The sequence below is a fragment of the Neopelma chrysocephalum genome, unplaced genomic scaffold (assembly GCF_003984885.1).
Source record: "Neopelma chrysocephalum unplaced genomic scaffold, ASM398488v2 Primary Assembly neopelma1_65, whole genome shotgun sequence".
NCBI classification, from domain to species: Eukaryota; Metazoa; Chordata; class Aves; order Passeriformes; family Pipridae; genus Neopelma; species Neopelma chrysocephalum.
This window is the reverse complement of record NW_020897722.1, coordinates 5,831,038-5,851,547: the sequence shown is the minus strand read 5'-3', so window position 1 is coordinate 5,851,547 and position 20,510 is coordinate 5,831,038. Positions and strand designations below refer to the sequence as shown.

Below are 20,510 nucleotides of genomic sequence, written 5' to 3'. Positions count from 1 at the left end.
CTAAGCAAATACTTAGATCATAAATACTGACACTCAAAAAGTTCTCAGGTGTCTTAGAGTCTGTCTTACAGTCCTATGGTACTTAGCCTCTAAGATATTGTAAGAATAAAAATAAGCAACTAATGGTATAAAATAAGAAAATACATTTATATTACATACATAAAAAACCCCACACATGCTAACATGAATGACAAATTCTTCCTTTATTTTATGGGTCAGCTCCTTTTTGGTCGATAAGTAAAATCATATATTAAACTTTACGGCTTTGGGGAGGAAGGAAAACACATAAATTAATTTTACATTACAGTTTAAAAAGGCAAATTATTTAAGGACTATTTGTATTCAAGCTAAGCAGAGAGAATCATGATATTACACACTTTCTATTCAAATGGAAAGAATTTACATTTACCTACCATCTCATTAACCTAAGATGATAGAGCAGTAGCATTTTCGTTACATGTTTGTTTTTTTTCCCCAATTAAAATGTTCTTTCTGAATGCTTAAAAGAATTCTGAGGTTTACAGTAAAGTACTTTTAAAAGCACACATTGGCTGTTTTTCAGCCTAATGCTGGTTACTGTCTAAACTCTCTAGAGGCCAAGTGGATGCTACAGGCTTTTGCTAAACAGCGTTGTGCTTCAGAGATGGGAAGGGACATGACTCCTGGCAAACACAGCTGTGATGAGCAGCTTTAAAGAAAATCAGAAATTACTAACATAATATTTTTGCCATCTTGGCTTATTTTGCTCTGGGTCTGTGATCCTGTTAACGTGCACAGCTTTGCAGAACAGCTACTCCCGTGGCAAAAGCTTCTGCTGCATCAAAGCTCTCCCGGTTTGATGCGGCCGCTGTTTGTCTCCCGTTACGTAACGACACCGAAAGGCTGAACCGCAGCTCGTCCTTTCGCTTCGTCCTTTCCAAAAAAAAAAAAAGACCTCTCCAAACCCCTTTCACAACCAGGGACAGGGGGCACAGGGCTGTCCCCACGGCAGGATCAGGCCCTTGTTTTCGCGTGCGGCCGAGGCTTAAGGGATTATGTGCACGTCTGTGCGGGGCAGTCACATGTGTCCAGCGCCCGGTGCCACCGCCGAGGGCAGCGCCGCGGCCTCAGCGCCGCTTCCCGGCTCTCCCATTGTTTACTCCTGCCAGAGAAACGAGAGACTGGAGTTTCTGCTGAGCTCACTTGGGAAAGGGTCCGACCAGAGGGGCAAAATGTTTCTGCCGGCCGTCAAGGGACAGCAAGGCAGAGCCTGCCAGGTGAGGTTTTTAGCACTTCTCCTTTTAGATTTCATTTTTTTTTAAGAGCTTAGAAACACTTTGCACTAATGCATATAAACCTCGGATCGGCGAATGAATAGTGCCATCGTTAGAAAACAATGTTTGGGGTTTAGGTAACAGTTCTTTAGGAAAAACATTATTGTTTGAATTTGTCATGCTCCCACTTTTATCTGGTTGGCCAAAAGAAAGGTTCAGTAGCTTTTCTTATGCATATCAATTTTCATGCACATTAGGCTGGATTTCTCACTTACTGTTTATGTAATGACTATGTGCTTTTACGGTTTTTATTAATCACTCTTATACAAGATCTAGATGTTCCTGTATATTGAATCTAGAAGCTGTACTAGAGCAGAAGTATAGCAGAGGAATTGATCAAAAGTTAATTCAGTTAGTCTTTAATAGAGAAAAATGTTCTCAATGAAAGTGAGATCTTTGTGAATCTTTTATTTGTAGCATAGTAATAAACACACAGCAAACTATACAGTGAAATACTACTGCAAAGCAGATAAAAAGCCACATCAGTAACTAATTAACTAATTAATCACAATTAAATTGCATTTTCATTTATATTATAAAAGAAGGTAAGCCAAAGGCAAACTACAAAGCACCAAAAATTTCCTAACTGCTTTCAGCAGAAGCTTTGAATAAGCAGAACAACTGCTGGTTTTTTGAGCCTCCCTAAGCATTTTTAACTACACTAATCACCGTGATATTTGCAAATCTGTTTTCTACTGTATGTAGCAGAACACCTACTTTCCCTTAGGGCTCTGTCAGCTGAACTTTATGTTGTTCTTATACAAATGCTAAAGCAGCACAAAAGGCAGCACCCTATTTGTCATGCAGGCATCACATCCTTCACGTGTCTGATTGGCCCCATCACTTCAGTCCGAGCAGAATTCCATGGATTTCTACAGAAGCTGGACTGATTCTGAAATGATGCAAAAAAGTTAATCAAGTGTCTGGACAAAGTGATTCATGTGGACATCAATGTTTGTGATCTGCAGTTCAGAATGATTCATTTGAACTCGCGTGTGCAGGCTCTGAACATCAGACAAGAGATTATCAGAATATTCCGCATATTTTCCACAACAGCTACAACAAGTGTGGCTCATTTAATTGAGGACAGACTAGCAGGCTCCAGTGACCTCCCTGCAAACTGTGCTTTACTGTTCATAAGCACCCAGTGCCTGTGTGGGCTCTGTAAAAACATCCATTTATCAATCATTACTAAGAAACCGGCTCTGTGACAAACTAATTACTCCTCAGGCTTCCACTCATTAGCACAGGAGGAAGCAGATTATATATTTATTTTTGAGGTGGGCTGACCCTGGCTGGACACCAGGTGCCCACCAAAGCTGCTCTATTGCTCCCCTTGTCAGCTGGACAAGGGAGAGAAAACATAACTAAAGGCTCGCGGGTCAAGAGAAGGACAGGGAGAGATCACTCACCCATTACCATCCTGAGCAGAATGGCCTCAATTTACAGAAAAATTAATTTCATTTATTACCAATCAAATTAGAGTAGGGTAATGAGAAATAGAACTGAACACCTTTCCAAAACCTTGCCATGCAACCCCAATATAATTTTATATATCGAGGCTCCTGCAGTAACAAATCTGCTACAGAAGTCGTGCTGGCTTCCTGGGGCGAGCAAGACTTTTAAAGCAGCGTGTTACCTACCAAAGACACTAAAAAATCTCTACAAAAAAATCTGTTCACATTTTTTAAAGAAGTGATTGCTGTACAGCATATGAATCAATACACTGCAATTAGTAAGCACTAGTATTTATTTCCATGCCATTTACTTGGCTGTAGTCCCAGGAATTTGTACAAATCCTAACCATGGCTTTCCAAAGTACCATGGAATGGACACAGTGTGGATAACAGGTGGCTACAGGTACAGATGTTTTTGAAGTGGGAAGCTTTAGGTTTAAAGAGTCCTGGTTTACAGAAATCTCAGACTCCTTTGCTCATTTCTTCCCCTAGTACTACTTGGGTTTTTCTGCCCTTGGAAACCTTTTCCCAGCCTCATACTGGGCTGGAAAAACAACACCCCTTAGGAGTATCTAAGGAAGTATCCACACCCACAGACCTGTTAAAGGATGGCCAAGGACTCAAATCATCAAATACTTAAATGTGTCAAACCCTTTGGCAGCATCCCAGAACAGAAAGTGCTAAAGGTTATTCCTGGCTTTTTCAGGTTTCATTATATACCTATGGCTGCAATGGGGAACCCTATAAGAAATCAAATTTATTGGGAGAAAATTTTGATGACTAAAGGGTAAAAAACCCTGTCACTGATAAAGTGGAGTGAGGAGTGACACATGACAAGCAGTACATGGACAAGTCAGAGCCCATTCACATCCGTAAGATGCCTCTTAATTAATTGCAAGTCCCTTCTCCAAATCTTGCAGTCTAATAATAACCACCCTTAGATCAGCATTAATATTATACTAGGACCCCCTAGAATGTAAAGTTAAAAGATTTTTTTTCAGACATTATAAATGGAATAAGATGTAATCAGTAATTGTTCAAGTTCATCCAGGAGACAGCTAGAAAATGCTATTTCCTTCACCAAGCAGTGGAAATGAAAAGCCACAAGAGTGTCAGGAACAAGATGTCTCGGGCTTGCTGACAATTAACAGAAAGATATGTTTATCTCCAACGGATGTGACAAATTTTGAAGTAATTTCTTTAGTGCAAATCTGCTGAGGGATGATTTTTCCCTTCAAACTCTAAAACTCAAACCATTTTCGTACTGATTCCTGTATATGTTATCTGATACAGGACTATGTTAATATTTCTGCATTTACTGGAAACCTGGTCCCTGCAGTCAGAGTCTGTTCCACAACAGTCTCCTACACAGCCAACGTGATGTCTTGCTGATAAGTCACTGGGTCAGCTTTCGCCGACGTTTCTAATAGGAAACAGCATTATATTATAGTTTCCAGGAAAAGTACCATCTGTGCCTCCTGTCAGTCTTTGCAACTGGCACCAGAATATCTGTGGGGAATGTTTCCGTGCTGCCAAATTTCAGCAGTGTTCCCTGCCACGAGCCTTGAGCTGACAAACAGTGGGGGAAGATAAGAGCTGCTGTTTCCACCCTGCCAGCTCACCGTGCCAGCTCATTTACAGAGTAATTCCAGCACAGTCCATGCACCTTTGACACTCTTTTCCTGGAATAAATTCAGTCTGCAATGCCTAGCATTGGCATAATTTGCATTAATTTTGACTGGCGAGAATCTTTCTTCTTTACTGGAGTGATGCTGATTTACATAAACCAGAAGTACAGACATTCCTTACCTGGAACCTTAACAACTCCAAAATGCTGGAAATGCAGAAATCTGGGCACTTGCTGTTTTGTAAGAGGTGCAAATGTGGCACCTATGATTTAAACACATTACCTAGAGAAACCATTTTACCATAAAACTGCCCTGTAATCTTATATTTTCTCAAATAATAAAAAGGCCTTAGCAGAAAGTTTTAAATTAGTCTTCATGATCTGATCATATTTATATAAAAAAAAGGAACGTATAAGTTTCATAAACAATTTCCCCCTCAAACCAGTCTTAGCTGTCTTCTTGCCCTCCAGTTTAAGTGTCTGTCCATACTGGGGGCAAAACCCCTTATAGTTAAACATTGATGATTATCATTTTAAAAAGATTCTTTAATGATATTGCCCACCTAGTGTATTTAATTCCTTAAAACAGAATAAATGAACAAATACTTTAACTAAAAACAGTGGGGTAAAGTGTGTCTACTGTGTAAATCTACCAAGTCCCAGCTGCTCTGAACATCAACACCACAACTTCAGCCTTCTGAAGGTCCATGTTACCCTTGTTAGATCCACTGAGTTGAAATATTTCATATGAAAAGAGTCTGCAACTTACATTCACTTTTAAACTGAATGAAAATATTTTCTTGTGTGCTCTACAAGAAACTGAAATTGTACTTTTTAATTTGGTTTCCATGACTCAGTTAAAAAAATTAATAGCAACTCTCAATCACCTTGATGCTGAATTTTATTTAAGTTTGTTGCCACTTAGTTTTAAAGGAGGATAGCTGCATCAAAATCAGCTTCTAAGGGCTCTGACAACACAGCCCAGAACTGCAGCAGTGCTAACTGGCTGTTCAGCACTCTGAATGGTGCTGTGTACTCTGCTGATGATTAAAAGCTGTCACTTCTTGTATTCCAACCGGTCAACTTTATAAAATCCAGAACCCAAAGCACCTTATGTAAGCTGATTTTCTGATACTACATTCATTCAAATTATTCCTGTTATTTAATACAACGTAAGTTACTGGAAGTGAATGTGAATACCAGGAAAATTACAGGGGCTTTGTTTTGCATATAACTCGGTTTTTTTAAAAAAAAGTATTATCTAGTGGCTGTTTGGGCATCTCAAAATTGTATCTCATTTCAGGCACCCAGGCAGTGAAGCTGCCTGTAGATGAATAGAAGTAACCATTGCATAAATTCATTCTGCCTGATGGAATCCCCATCTGAAGAACTGCACAAAAATAAGGTATTTCACCTTTTGCAGCAGTGAAACCTTAACCCACCACACGTATATGATGTATTAAGAGCTGCACTGTTCCCTCTAAGGTGAATTCTTTTTCGCTGCACACAAATGCTAAAGAAGAAATGATATGTCATGTTTTCCATATAAAGGCTCTTACAGAATTCAGTGATAAAGCTAGAGTCGGGAAGAGGTGGAGCAGGAGACCAGTCACACTCCTCTGATACTGGGACACTGAGAGAACTTATCAAAACACGATTGAGTTTATAGAGTTAACCCATGCAGAGCCCCATTCCTGAGCAGCTGCCAGGAGGGCACAGCCACCGGCAACCAAACCCCTGCAGAGGCTCCACTGCAAAGAAACAAACAGCACAAAAAGAGGAGGATTTATCCAGAGTGGCAAATGTGCCTGGCAGATAACATCTGTGTCTGAACATGGGATTCCTTCCACACGAATCTTTAGGGGCCCTAACGCTGGACTATCTCCTCTCCACAGAACTTTGACCCTGTAGCACTGGGTTATTAGAACCTTCCAGACCACTGTCACAGTGACTCTCTCCAACAGATCTAACGGGCTCTCAAAAACACCACTTGGCAGTTTTTATTATGGTTTCCAGAGTAGTTGATCTTTTTTGTCTTTCTTTATTGGAGTATATTATCTGTTCTCATAAGCTTTAAGCTGCTTAAATATTGAGGGGTGGAAGAGAAACTGAAGCAAATACAGTTACCCATTTCTGACGGGTAGACACATTGTTCTGAGCAATCTTCTATGAACTCTGAAAACAGAAGAAAGTTCTGTAGTTCTAACCTATTAGAGAGGATGCACATTTTAAAAAACAGTTGCCATAACCTAAAATCAAGTTTTCTTCTTTCTTTCCAACCAAAAGAACATCTGAACTCATTTGTTGATGCTTAGTGACCTGTGACAGCAATTTGCAGAGACTTACTTCTGACATGGCCTTACATGAACTCAGATTCCAAAGAGCTGGGTAGTCTAAATAGCAACAAAGTGTGCAGCTGACATTGCTAACAGCTATATTATGTTAATAGCTTTACCTTATATTATTTATATATTTAGCAACAACACCAAAACATCAAAACAGGGGAAAAAAAGTGCATCTATTTAGGTTCCCAAGAGGCCAGGGACAGTAAGCAGATTATCATGGCACAAGTGGGATCTGAAGGACCAGGCAGCTGCTATGCAGATGATTTACCACTAAGATGGTGCTCACAGAATGAAAGGATAAACAAGTGGCAGAGGTTGCCAACGTATGTGGAACAATAAAAAAGGTCACAGGAAGGAGCTGAGCACTTTAATAAAAAAGGTCACAGGAAGGAGCTAAGCCTTGAAGTGCTCTGATGACAAAATATAGTCAGAATTTCTAGAAAAGCAGAGTGAGCAACCTCAAAGGATGAGCAAAGGGCAAAGAACAGTTTCAGAAACACGGGTATCTCTGTACTCATCCCACATGCAACAGAAATACATCCTTATAGTTCCTGAGAATGCACTTTTTTCTGTTGACTCAATATGCCTAAGAAAAGCCTGGGATGTCCCACAGGAAAATAACAAGAGAAGTAGAAGTGAAAGAGTACTTGGAAACCCTGTCATAAGTCGGATGTGATACCGTGTGTCATATGAGCAAATGATGGTGGGAGGTGCAACTTTAACTGTAAGGGAGCCATCAGGGAGAGATAAGAGGAAAGCAAGAGCCAGGCAGATGTGAAATGCAAGACTTCTTTTAAGGACAAGGAAATGTACATGAGAATTTATGCCTGGACAGAAGGAACATTTAAGGCATAACGCTGACCCAAGGGGAGGCAATAAGCTATAAAGGTGGAAATGGGCACTCAAATTGTGCAGAATGAAGCAGGAGCAGGCAAGAGTTGGATTGTGTGAGTCAAAGGTTTCCTTGGGTTTTGTTTTTAATTATTGTTATGCAGCTACTAAAGCAAGTTATACTGCAAAGGGAGAGGGTTTTCTAAACCCTGAGCCTAGTGAAGGGTGGAATCAGTGGGACCATGCTCTTCCATTAGTTCACCTGCCAGGGTGGCCAACTCCTTGCTCCCTCTCTTCCAACTGACCTACTCTTGCTTTTTAATTTGTTCCTTTTTAAGCATCCAAGACAGACATATTCAGTGCTACTTTGTATCAGTTATTCTTACTATTTAGTTGTGCCTTCTTTCACCTTAGGTTGCACTGAACTAACCATGTTACAAATGGAGCCAATATCAATTACAAACTTACCACCCACCAAACTGGTCAATGGTTGCGCCACAAAGACATAAAATGATAGGGTTGGAAGGGGCCTGTTTTTCAGCCCAGCCCCCAGTATCAAGCAGGATTTTCTTCTCTACTCATGTTAAAAGCATTTTATCTGAGCTGTATCATTATATTATAAACAGCACCAACTCAGCAATTGCATGAGCAAAATATATTCTGAAACCTACTTGCCTGCACTGCTGCATTTTCTTGCCCCTCACATCTAACCTGAGCAATCTAGTTTTACTTTTCTGTATATCCAGCCAACATGTTTTCTGTTAATCCCTGTGGTATGTATATAAGCTAGTAAGCCTAAAGAAATGTCATGTTACCCAGGCTGAGACATAACAGCAGTGTGACACTTCATCCTCTCACACTTGAGAGTTCAGAGAATGTTCCCCTTGAGGTACAGCTAGTTACAGGTCTGTTTTCTTCCAGAAATATTGATAATCCATAAGTAATATTTAGCATGACACTTTCAAAAACTTTCAAACCCTCATGAGGAGCTGACAGTCTACTGAGTCATGGTTTATGTATATATGCATCACTTCTGGCCAAGATTTTTAGTTTTCTCAGTCTAGATCTGAAATAAATCTGTGCTGTCCAGCAAAGCTCTACATAGGGCCCAGCCTTCCCTTAGGCAGCACCTTTGGGTTTCAGTTTGTAGGAATAAAGAGATCCTGTGGGAACTCAGGAAAAGATGATGAAGGTATGAGTCTTAGGCCTGTTTAGAGACTTGCCTTGTTGGCACCAGCTTTATTAGCTATGTACAGTTTATAATGATATTACAGCTTGTGAAAACACATATTCAGAGGTCAGATAAACTAGGTAAGAGCTACCTAACATATAGATGATAACAAAGCAAGCAAGTAGATAAACCATTTATTGTATAAACAAAAAAATCTGCAGAGCAAAGAGACAGTGCTGCAGCTGGATAAAGGTTTGGGGTCTTTAAGTCAAATAAAATAATCTGAGTGTAGAATGGTCGTGCTTCAAACTGCGACCCAACCTGCTCTGCAACTTAGTGCTGCATTATGAATGAAAATGCCTGAAAAAACCTGACTGCAGCTATGGACTCTCTAATACAACTGAGCAGCACTTTGTTTCTTTCTCATTAATTAAAGTTCATTTCATGCACCTTTTCTAAAATAATCTTTGCCACAAAGCGCTCTCAACTTTTCCTGCTGTGTTGTAAGAAGTTTTTTCTTAAGTACCTTATGCAAATTTGTATCTAAATAAAACCACCTTCAGCTTTAATGGAGTGTAAAGAAATTGGCTTTCAGCCAAGTATCAGCACTCTAAAAGTTCTTCTACACAAATACCTTTCCTACTTTGCTGTTTCTCCAGTCAGCTTCTGATGATTAAAGTCCTTCTAAAGTTTTGAGGCAACCAACACTTGATGCCACAGTTTGTAATATGAAGTTATCCACAGCACATACACAGTTCTGTCTGTGGACAATGTATCAAACAGGACCTTAGGAAATTTATGCCATTTGGGATTTGCAGTGGTTTTACATACTGATAATGAACTTTTAATACAAACTAAGCAGCACAGACAGACCTTACCTAAAAAAATCCAACCCAAACTGCAGTCAGATAGAAGAACTCAAACTCAGTTACCATTTTTAGTGTTTTTCTGGTATTTATTCCATAAACACCTGCTTAATTTTACATGAAGGAGTTTTACATTGGTGTTTATTTGCTATGGAATAAAGCCTGCAAATTTGTAAAAATATGACAAATTATTTTGAGAAAGTAAGGCAACACTGTTTTGATTGGTGATATCAGTTAAAAACACACTTCAAAGGTACTAACTTTATTTCATTAGTCCAAGGAGTTTCCGTATAAACAACAGAACAACCACAGTACAAAACTCAGAACGGGATAAATTATCAACCTGCAGTTCAAAAACTCTTTCAAGAAATGATGCATTTTAAAGTTGTAGAAAATATATACACTCACATCCATTAACTGCGAGTGACATGCAAATAATCCTGAGAGCGATCAACTTTTTAAAAAAGGAAGCAGAACTGAACCCCATAACACCATCACAAAATGAGGGTCATGCTGTAATGCCTTTTCACAACACCAAAACAATCTCCAAATTCAAATTAAACACCCAGAAACTTTTCTTCCTACCTCGCGCTACAAGCTGGCTCATGTTTGCCAGCACCACAAGCACCTGTGCACTTTGTAGTACGGGAATTTTTAAATACTGATTGTTCAGGATATATTGCCTATAAAACTGAAACCTCAAAGCTACACATTCTCATCCCGGGTTAAAAATAAACCCCACGCTCTTGAACCAGGGGCTGTTGATTGCAGTCGCAGGGAATGGCACAGCCTCTCCAGCGTCCCCAGAGACCCCCAGCGCCGATGACAATACCACAAACCTGCGCGCTCCGGCAGCCCCGTGTATTTTAAGTGCTAAATCTGAAACCCAGAGACTACAAAAGCGAGCTGGATCCAACACAGCTCCGAGTGGAGCCTCTCACTTCTTGAAACTGGCTGTAAACAGGGAAAGGGAGGGGCCAGGCGGCTGCCAAGCCAAGCAGAAACTTGTGAGTAACTTATAGAGCAAAAACAAGTGCAGCGCAGGCAGCAGCGCCCAGGCGGGCGCTGGCACGGCCAGCACCATGTTCCCAAGGAGAACCACGCCGGGGCCTTGCGGCCGGCTTCCTTCCTCGGGAATGCGGCTCGGAGGAATGCCAATGTGAAGGGAAGGTAAGAGGCTCCGGAGCGCGGCGGCCGCGCCGTGGGAACGGCGGGCGCGGAGCGGCGGCGGGCACGGAGCGCTTCCCGCTCCCTGCCCACGGCCGGCTTTCGTTTTCAGCCTGATCCCGGGTCCAAAAGCAGGGAGAACCTGGGAAGTGCCGCGGCCGGCCGAGTCAGGGCACTGTAAACAAGAGGCTGCAGCGTTCACTTATGCAACAGAGTCAACCTGGGAGTGCAGAGCTCCTTGTGACCGGAGAGGGAAGGGGGTCAGCTTAGACTGAGCGAGTCAAGCCGCGTTCAGGGATCGCAAGGACTTACCCAGACACGGTAAAACTGTGAGGGCAAAACTGCCTTTAGAAATGACAAAAGAGACGGCTGGGTGAGAAATGCTGAGCTGGGCCTGCACAGCACAGCAAACAGGTTCAGTGCCTTCGCCGGTAAGTGACCATTAAACATGGGTGATTTCGGCATTAGTGGCAAAAATACCCCACCTGGTAATTTAGAAGTCATCAACAAAATTTCTTACGAAAATATTTTTATTTTGGATTTTATTTTTGCTCATTTCAGATGTAAATATTGTCATTTTCGTCAGATTACTATTTAACACAGAGAATCACCTGCCATTTCTATCACTATTTCATTTAAACAGAATTGTGTTAAACTATGTAAAGAAAAAAGGGGTAATTACTAAAAACACTTGTGAAACCAGACATCCCCTTGCTCTGTAAAATACAAAGTGTGGTAGCAAAGACTGTTGATCTTCTGAGACAATATACAGGCAAGTTACTCTGTGGCTGATGTAATTCAGTCTGGAGTAATCAAAGCTACATGCTTAAGGATAAACCTACATAATGGAATTACGTGATTGTATCCATGCCTGTGCTTAGTCACCCTTGCACTCACCATAATGCATATATTTGCAATATCTGGTTCCAGTCTGTTGCTTTGCTTGACTCAAGTCATAACAGTTCAATGTAGTTTTGTTTCCCTTCAACTGCACAAAAAACAGCTTTGCTTTTTCTTTCTTAAAAACTTAAAACAACAGATGCTTCCTGAAAACAAACGGGGTTGTTTTCAGTGCTCAAAAATAGCATGAGGATGGAAAGACAACATAAAGATATGATACAGTCCATTCATATGCAGTACTATAGCTAAAAAACTGAACTGAGAAAGTGAACGAAAAAAGTAAGTTTTCCCACAAAGGTGAAAACAGGCGTTGAAAATAACAGAACTGCAGCTGGTACTGCTGCCACAGAAGTCACTTCTCTGAGGAAAGCCAGCATAGGACAATGGAATAAAAATTTGCTTGCCCAGCTAAAATGACTGTACTTTTAGCCTGATTTCTGGCATAGGTTATGATATTTAGAAGAAAAATGTACACAAAACAACTGCAATGGGAAATAAATCATGAAAGTTGATGTGATTTTGGGGCAAATTCTGTACTGTGACTGAAGTGTCAAAGAATTAGCACTAGAGAGATGCACCATGCATTCATATGCTTACAAACCCCACACTGTGTAATTCAGCCATATGGTTCACAGAGTATAGCATGTTGTCTAGTAACATTCATTTTCATTGCACAATGTTTATTGAGGATTTGATTAAATCTTGCTCTCTCTCTCTGGAAAGAATGCAGGTATGTGTGCTTACACTTTTCTGTACGTGCTGAAAGGGAAGTGTGCAAAAAACCACAGGAGTGTGTGACAGTGTCAGAGTACACGGGAAATCACCTGCTGCATAAACTCCACACTGGCCCAGAAATGAGCTGGCAGGAATCATAACCATGATTTTAAGCGCAGGTTTTGAGTTGTACTTCAGAGGTTATTTCTTATTTCTGCATTTTGGAAAGAGACTTTTCACAATTGCTTTGAAGTTCAGTTATTTCAGTTAAAACGTTATCTCTTTACTGACCATAAAGCAAAGATAGCTGGATAACAACTGATAGTAGCATACTTTAAAGAATTCATGCTATTTTGAGAGGAAATGATAGCTAACTCTTGCCTTTTTGGAAAGTCAGGCTGCCCTGATATTAGGTTCCCCGGACTACAGAGGTCCATTGTTTTTTTTTTTCAGAACTAAATGGTTATAGGTTGGAAGTCTGAATACAAACTGGCCTATTAAAAAAACCTAAATCTTTCATCTCACTTCCCAGTTTCCTCTAGTCAGTTTTATCAGTGATCCAGTACACAGCCACCATACTGCCTTGGATGTGCCTCCCAAGAAACTATCTTTTCAATGGAAAGTTTATTTAACACCTTAGAGAACTCTATTCTCCATCTTATTACAAAGATTTGTGCTTCAGCTTACATCCTTCCATTCTTCAGCAGTTACCCTTATATATTACTAGCCATATACAAGGTACTGTTTGATAATTTAAAAATACCATTGTCCTAATATTCATATATACTGCATCAGTACTTAAAGATAGACAGTTTGCAATTTACTTCTGTTGAGTGTCCTGTATCAACTCATTTGCAACCAATTTCATTTCAGTTAGAACTTTAGGACATTTACTAGTCTCACAAAATTTTGAATCACAGATGACTTTCTTCTAGACTAACAAGGTCATCTATGTGATCCATGTAATCTTCAAGTTTAAAATGTTTTCTTCACACTACACTGCATTTCGCTTACAATATAATGTTTCAACAATACCTTTACTGTTTTTCTCTCTACAGAAAAGCTGGTAACCAGCGAAGAAGACACAAAAGCTAAAATCACTATGTGGAGCTGTGAAGCCTTAATCAACAGTACCGAGAACAGTGAGGACCAGCATCTCTGCCATGACTTCGACCTTGTACTGTCCATCTTTTCCCTACTCTACCTCATTATATGTTTCCCAATCGGCCTTTGTTACAATGGCTTGCTGGTCCTAGTTAACCTCTACAACAAAGCTACCATGACTATGCCAGATGTTTACTTTGTCAACATTGCCATTGCTGGTCTCATCATCAACGCTCTGGCACCAATGTACCTTCTAGGTGTTGCCAATACAAAATGGGCCATCTGGAATTCCAACAATGAAGTTTATATTACCTTCCTTATTTTATTCAACGTCTCGTCCTTAGTTACAATGTACTCTACGACACTGCTCAGTCTGGACTACTACATCGAACGCGCTCTACCCAGAACTTACATGTCGAGTGTGTACAACACCAAACATGTCTGTGGGTTCATCTGGGGTGGTGCCATGCTGACGAGTTTTTCATCTCTCCTGTTCTACGTCTGCAATCACGTGTCCACCAAAATAATTGAGTGTTCCAAGATGCAGAACCAAGAGGCAGCGGATGCCATCATGGTGTTCATCGGGTACGTCGTACCGGCCATCGCGGTACTCTACGCGCTCACGTTAATCCTGCGGATACGCAAAGAGGCCACGCCACTGGATCAAGACACTGGGCGGTTGGATCCGTCAGTGCACAGGCTTTTGATTGCCACAGTCTGCACACAGTTCACGCTGTGGACACCCTATTATGTTATTCTCTTGGTAAGCACATTTACTAACCTGCAAGGAAGAATTGCGGATATAAATCACATTCGAATATTGCATTTTACCACGATATTATCAAAATTCTTGGCTTTCTCAAGCAGCTTTGTAATGCCTCTGCTCTACAGATATATTAACAAAAACTTTCCCAACAAATTGCGACGTTTGCTTAAAAAGATACACTGTGGGAATCAAGGGTGTTCTCACGAGCGCACAGTAGTACAGCAAGTCATGACATAGGTGTGACAAACCCCCTTGGTGCTCTGTTACTGCAGTACTTGGTGTTCTTGGGACTGTGATACTGCTGTGTTGGCACTCAGAGACATGAAAGAGTCCCAACCAAGAGGCTGGAAGGAGCTTCCATTGCAGCTGAATGCAACAGTCTTAATTTTCAAACAGTTGTTTGCTGAAGTCGCGTGAGGCTCTGGCCAGTGTGCTGCAATACCTGTGACATCCGATACCTTCAGTGCACTGAACTGGTTACAAACTCTGTCTTCATGTCTCTAATCTTCCTGTCTGAAGAAATCACTAAGCAGTTTATTGAAGTCTTGACTGAAGACACAGCACCTTGTATCTTGTATAGAAAAAGGTATTACCTTATTTTCTGTACAAAGAAGTGATAGTGCTATCCTTGATGAAGTAAATAGCATTTTTCAATGAAGATTATATAGATGATCTTTACTAAAGATCATATGATCCAATTATACATGCCCAAATAGTAAATGTTAATTATAAATTAAATTATTTAATTTCTTTCTCCATCACTGAATCCCTCTAAAAGAAGCCTAATTTACCATTTTCAGGAATTATTTTCTCACACCAACTAACCTGTTTTAAAGTTTATAGTAAAGTGATTTTTTTTCCTAGCTATAACAATTAACAAAAATGTGTTTTAATTTTCCAGTCCTTTGTTTGCATCCTAAAACATTTCAAGAATCCAGAAATATTTATTGTCTAATTCTAAGGGAACCTAAAGATGTTTGTTCCACATATGAAAATGAAGGACACAGTGGTTTACAAAGTTAAATCAGAATTTAACTAGTAAAGATTGTCTGGCTAAGTGTTATGGTCCACATATGTTCATGTAATGAGAGTAATTATCTTAAAAAATAAATATGTTTATGATTAACATTTTGTATTTTCAAGGGATATGTTTGCAACAAATAAATTAAACTCTCTTTAATCTAGGGCATCACTAAAGGTTTGGAAACCATATAAAATTCCTCAATATATACAAGGTTTTAAAATGGGAGTAATATCTAGGAATCCCAGTCAGCATCAGCCTTTGCTGACCTCTCAGAAATGGAAGTGCCTCCCAGTGGGATTCTTGGATACACAGTAAAGTCTAGTTTCTGTATTTCACAATTGGGATGAAGAAATCCAGCCCAGATCACCAAATTTTACTGGTTTGATGAAATACATAAGAACCACAAACATGCTGCAGGAAGCACATAAATAATTACCCACAACAACAAACTACAAAGCACTGACCCAAGAACTGCTTGTTCCCGTGCTGCTGTTGCATTATTAATGACGGAGGGGGTACAAGTGGAACTGAGATTCTCCCACTGGTTTGGGGGCCATGAGACATTTTTGTTACTCTCCCTGCAACACCACAGCATTGTTTTGTTGCTTAATCTGTCACAACACAGTTCAAATTCCACGTGACTTTATGCAAAAAATGTGGCTTTTCAAGCTTCAGGTATAATAAAAACATGAAGCAAAACCAGATCTGAATCTTTTCCATTGCTTAGAGCACAATCTCATCTGATAGCTGGTCCTATCTGTCAGCAGAGGCACATCCTTAAGTGCTAAGGGGAAAGCAGGTGAGGAACAGACTTTTCATACCTTTTCCCTTCAACATTACTCAATTTCTTCTCATAGTCATCTTTGCTTATCTTCTTCATATACAAGCATCTTTAAGTTGTCAGCATTTTGGTGGAAGACTCTCCATTAGCCTTTTTTTTAACAACTTTTCATAGTTTATTGAAATCTTTTTACCCCTTAAAGACTACACAGTAAATAATCTTACTTCTGTGGTGTTTTCTCCACACAAAAACTATCCAGCATAACTACATCGGTTTACTTCATAGTTTTAGCCCACTGATAAAAACCATGTTAAGGAATGAAGCTGTTCTTTATCATTCTGTCCAGCTCACACACTCATTTATAGTGCCTCTATGCTGATACAATTACTGGATGTTTTGGCTGATTTTTTTCCCTCTTGTGAGGTTTTCTATGAATTTCTGTACATCTTGGTCATTCAAACTCACTTCCACACAGAAATGCTTAAGAAAAAAAAAATCTTTCCTTATAGCTGTCAAGCAAAGAGATTCCTCCTTCCCATCTGATGAAAATTAGGTTTCCTAATGCACCACATTAAATCACTCACGTAAAATCTGTTAAAGAAATTCTGTCCCATTATGCAGGAGGAGTTCCAGCAGGGAGGAACTGCCTTATCTGGTGTGAATAGGGGCTTTCAGAACTGGGACACTGCCAGAACAGTGTGGCTGAACAGGCAGCATGAAGTGTAATTTTAACTTCCACGTTGCTTCCCTACTTCCATTTCCTCCTTCTCTTAAGACATCTTACTTTCTGTCTCCAACAGGACTGTTGCCTTTATTTCTGTTCCTTTCTCTCTGTGTTAAATTCCCAGTTTCAGATCATGGCTCTTCTATCGTTTATCTTTTTCACTTCTCTGCCCCATTTATTTAACTTCCATTTCTCTCCTGTTCCCATCCATGCTTGGACTTGTATAGCTGGTACCGTTCTACACTCATGTTTACTTCATTTGTGTGACTCCTTTATGATGACCCAAATATTATTCAATTATTTGAATGGAAGCTGCTGTATAAGAGATGGAGAAAGACAGGGTTTTATGTAATTTACGCTTGAAATATCAAATCTGATTTTTTCCTATTTTTTTTTATTGCAACAGAGCTACATATGTTTGCATTTATCCTTGATAAATACTAAATGTGATGGCAATCATAGATACAAACAACTTTGATAATTTAATGAACAAGACTGGTATCCACTCAACCTCTTTTAAGAGATAATTTGATCTATTAGTTGCCTCAAAGCAACTGTGCCATGGACCTGCCTGGCTGCTGTTCTCTTAAGAAAATTCTGGACTTACTGCAGTACCCTCACATGGTATCTCTTAAAAAGCAGTATCCCAGAAAGGGAGAGCTTTGCAATATTTATACAAAGAACAGTAGAGGAGCAAGTGCAGTAAAATACTTAAGGAAATACATGTTATCTTAATCTAGGGAGAAATTTAATGGACAAATTACAAAGCTCTCGAGAATGGGGCCTTTCCATTTCAAATACCTGAAGGTTTCTGATGACTGTAAATAGGGGCTTATCTATTTCACATTTAAATAAATATGAATAAAATACTGTATATATGCAAGATAGAAATCAGCCTACTGATGTAAAAAGAATTTGCAAAGAGTTTATTAAATTATTTCTTAAAGTGTATAATTTAAATGTAAACCTCTGAACAGGAAGGTGTACTGTATGCTTCTATATGTATATACTGTGTACTAGAAAGTAAGCACTAGTTAAGTGCCATTATTAACAGTGTTATTTTCTCACAGAATTAAACTTAATATTTGAGTTGATCTATGGCTTATAGCCCTCTTGCTGAACCGCTAATTGAGTCAAATCAATGAACTAACAAAAATGTCGTGCTCTGCTTCTGTTTGAGTTATTAACACAGCTAACTCAAGACAGGTCCTTGTTGACTAACTTAGTAGAGGTCCTAGTTTCAAAAGTTTCAGAATCAAATTGGGTTGGTCTCTGAAGATGTAAATTCAGTTAATGGAAGAAAGTGATCAGCCACTAAAAAATTTCTGGTTCTATTACAATGAAGAGCTGCGGCCTCCAATATCATGTCAAAATACTACAGAAATGGACTTTCTGGAAAGCTTCATAAAGGAACTATTGACTCATAATACATTCTCAATAAAAAGTATCTGGTCAGTGAGATGTGTGAACTTTTTTTGGCTTTCTGGATAAAAACCTATTGCAGACAAGGTTAAACCTGTGTTGCTTCACTAAATCAAACATAACAAATTTCATGACTTGGATATCAGATTTCCAGGCCATAATTTTGACATCATTAAAATCTCATTATTCATCAGCATGAAGTTGGCTGAGAATGAAAGCAAAAAGGCACATAACTCTCCCAGATTTTTTCAGCGTAAAGAATCCTGCAACTTGTAAGACAGTAACAGTGCACCACAAAAATACAAGGATGGAGATTAATGTATGCATTGCCCACATCCTGACAACTTCCTCTCCTTTGTGCTGCCACAGTCAGCTCCCTGCAGAACACCTTTTGGTTCCCAGAACAACATAACACAATAACCCACACCTCTGTCATGCCAAAGAAAATGTAGCTTTCAGAATATAATGTACCTCATAGCACATTTATTGCAGTAACCACTGCATAAAACCAAAAGATAACTGACCATGGCTCAGTTAGTTTACCCCACATATATGAAAGTGTTTTCCTGGTTATACTTACCAAATTATTCATTTGTTCCCTTTCAATTTCCTGTAAAGTGTAGGAAGACAGCAAATAATAGCAAACTCTGTTTAAAATAGTTATTGGTAAATTCCTTTAGAAAAAAAAAAGTCAGTCCAAGGCACTTCTGAGTTTTAAGTCTCAGTGAGAAATAAATGAAAATTGCAACTGTCAGAGTGGGAGCTGCAATACTACACCAGTTAGTGAAAGCCTAGTGTCTGACAAGATTCCCTTATTTCCATACAATGGTTTAGAGGATTTTTCTGTTACTCAAATAGGAGAGCATCTCTGAACAAACACAGAGCAGTGATTTCCTGATCCTTCATTCCATAGAGCTTTAAGATACAATCAACGTACACAAAAAGGCTGTTTCTCAGTTGGATTAGTAAAACCCCTTGTATATAACACAGGCTTGAAGGATCTTCAATGAGAACCGAGTTAGTCATATGCAAGTTCACAAGCCCACAGCTTTGTGAAGGGAGAACTTCTACATAAATGCAAGGAAAAAGAGTTGATCAGGTTCAGCAAAGTCAAGATGTTTACACCAGTACAAACCAGGCTGACATGGCATCTGAATCTGCCCTTTTCTGTCAATACAACAAGATTACAACTACATTTTGGAGCATACTCAGAAATACTAAGCATAATCAGAAAATACTCATTCAACTATTATAACAGGAAAACAGGCCCCAAGGTTGTGAGGAAAACATGACACCGCTCCCAGAAACCTCAAAGGGAGGTAACACTCTTTTTTTTTTTTTCTTTTTTTAAACTGAGATTCAATTAAATTGTTTTTGTGCTGTTGGTACGTGCATAGATAATACCCCACTTATCATTGCTAAATAAAAATGAAAGCAGCACAGTGTCCAGGCTGGAGACCTTCTCGTGAGCTTCACTGCAGCAGCACAGGACTGGTAAGACCAAAGAAAAGCAGAAGTTGCCCAAGTGCTGCTCTCAGTTCCGCTGTGGGCCAAGGACTCAGAGAAGAATTGATTCTTGCCTAAGTTTCTGCAGCTGTAAAGAGCTCAATGCACTGATGAATCCGAAACAGATGCTCATGGATTAAATTAAGTTTCTTAATAAGCAAAACCTTGTGTATTTCTAAAATATCTCATGCAATACTTTTTCCAAGTGAAAGCACTCTAGTGGTACAAGCCCAGCTGTGCAGACTGTCACGGCAACAAGGCTGAAGTGTGAAATGTTTGCTCTGTTGTATTTCCTTTAGCTTTCCATTCTATATCAAAACACTTTGACATATGCTGAATACCTTCTTTTTCCATCAGGAGAGCAGAGATGTATTCTCTCCTATTTCATCCTCCTCTCTTCCCACCAAGTCCTTCCCTTAACTTGGAAGTCCATATGATTTCCTTATATTCCTTCCTTCTAAAGAACTGGCACTTCTAATTCCATGTACAAGAACAGTCAAAGTTATTCACAGTCTAAAGCAGGCAGAACACAAGAGTAAAATATTTTAAAACATCAGATTCTTATCAGAATTAAGTATATAAGTGGAGTATGAAATTAGGTGAATTTATTAGGTATAAAAATATATTTTAAAAAACTTTTTCTATCAAAAGTTCTTCAAGGTAAGACAACCAGAAGGTGAATCTATTTTATCTAATTGTACTTGCACACTTTGTTCCTTCTTCTTAAATATATTATCCCAGAGGTGCTGCCACTGGCACTGATGGGCTCAGCCTTGTCCAGTGGCGGGTCAA

General features: G+C 39.4%; 2 protein-coding genes across 6 annotated transcripts in view; one reads left to right on the top strand and one right to left on the bottom strand.

Moving 5' to 3' along the window:
- The window catches only part of GPR146 (G protein-coupled receptor 146), a 48,558-nt gene extending 32,236 nt beyond the window's left edge, over positions 1-16,322 (top strand). The window contains exons 1-2 of one of the 4 annotated variants that reach the window (XM_027683428.1): positions 926-1,256; positions 13,450-16,322. In XM_027683428.1, the coding sequence (XP_027539229.1) occupies positions 13,494-14,498 (1,005 nt within the window). In that variant the 5' untranslated portion in view covers positions 926-1,256; positions 13,450-13,493 and the 3' untranslated portion in view covers positions 14,499-16,322. Of the gene's footprint in view, positions 1-925; positions 1,257-10,074; positions 10,781-10,888; positions 11,209-13,449 lie in introns of those variants that run through there. The other 3 variants (XM_027683426.1, XM_027683427.1, XM_027683425.1) reach the window with 3 other exon arrangements.
- The window catches only part of CUNH7orf50 (chromosome unknown C7orf50 homolog), a 117,781-nt gene that overhangs the window by 62,430 nt on the left and 34,841 nt on the right, over positions 1-20,510 (bottom strand). The gene's annotated exons all lie outside the window — the stretch shown is intronic.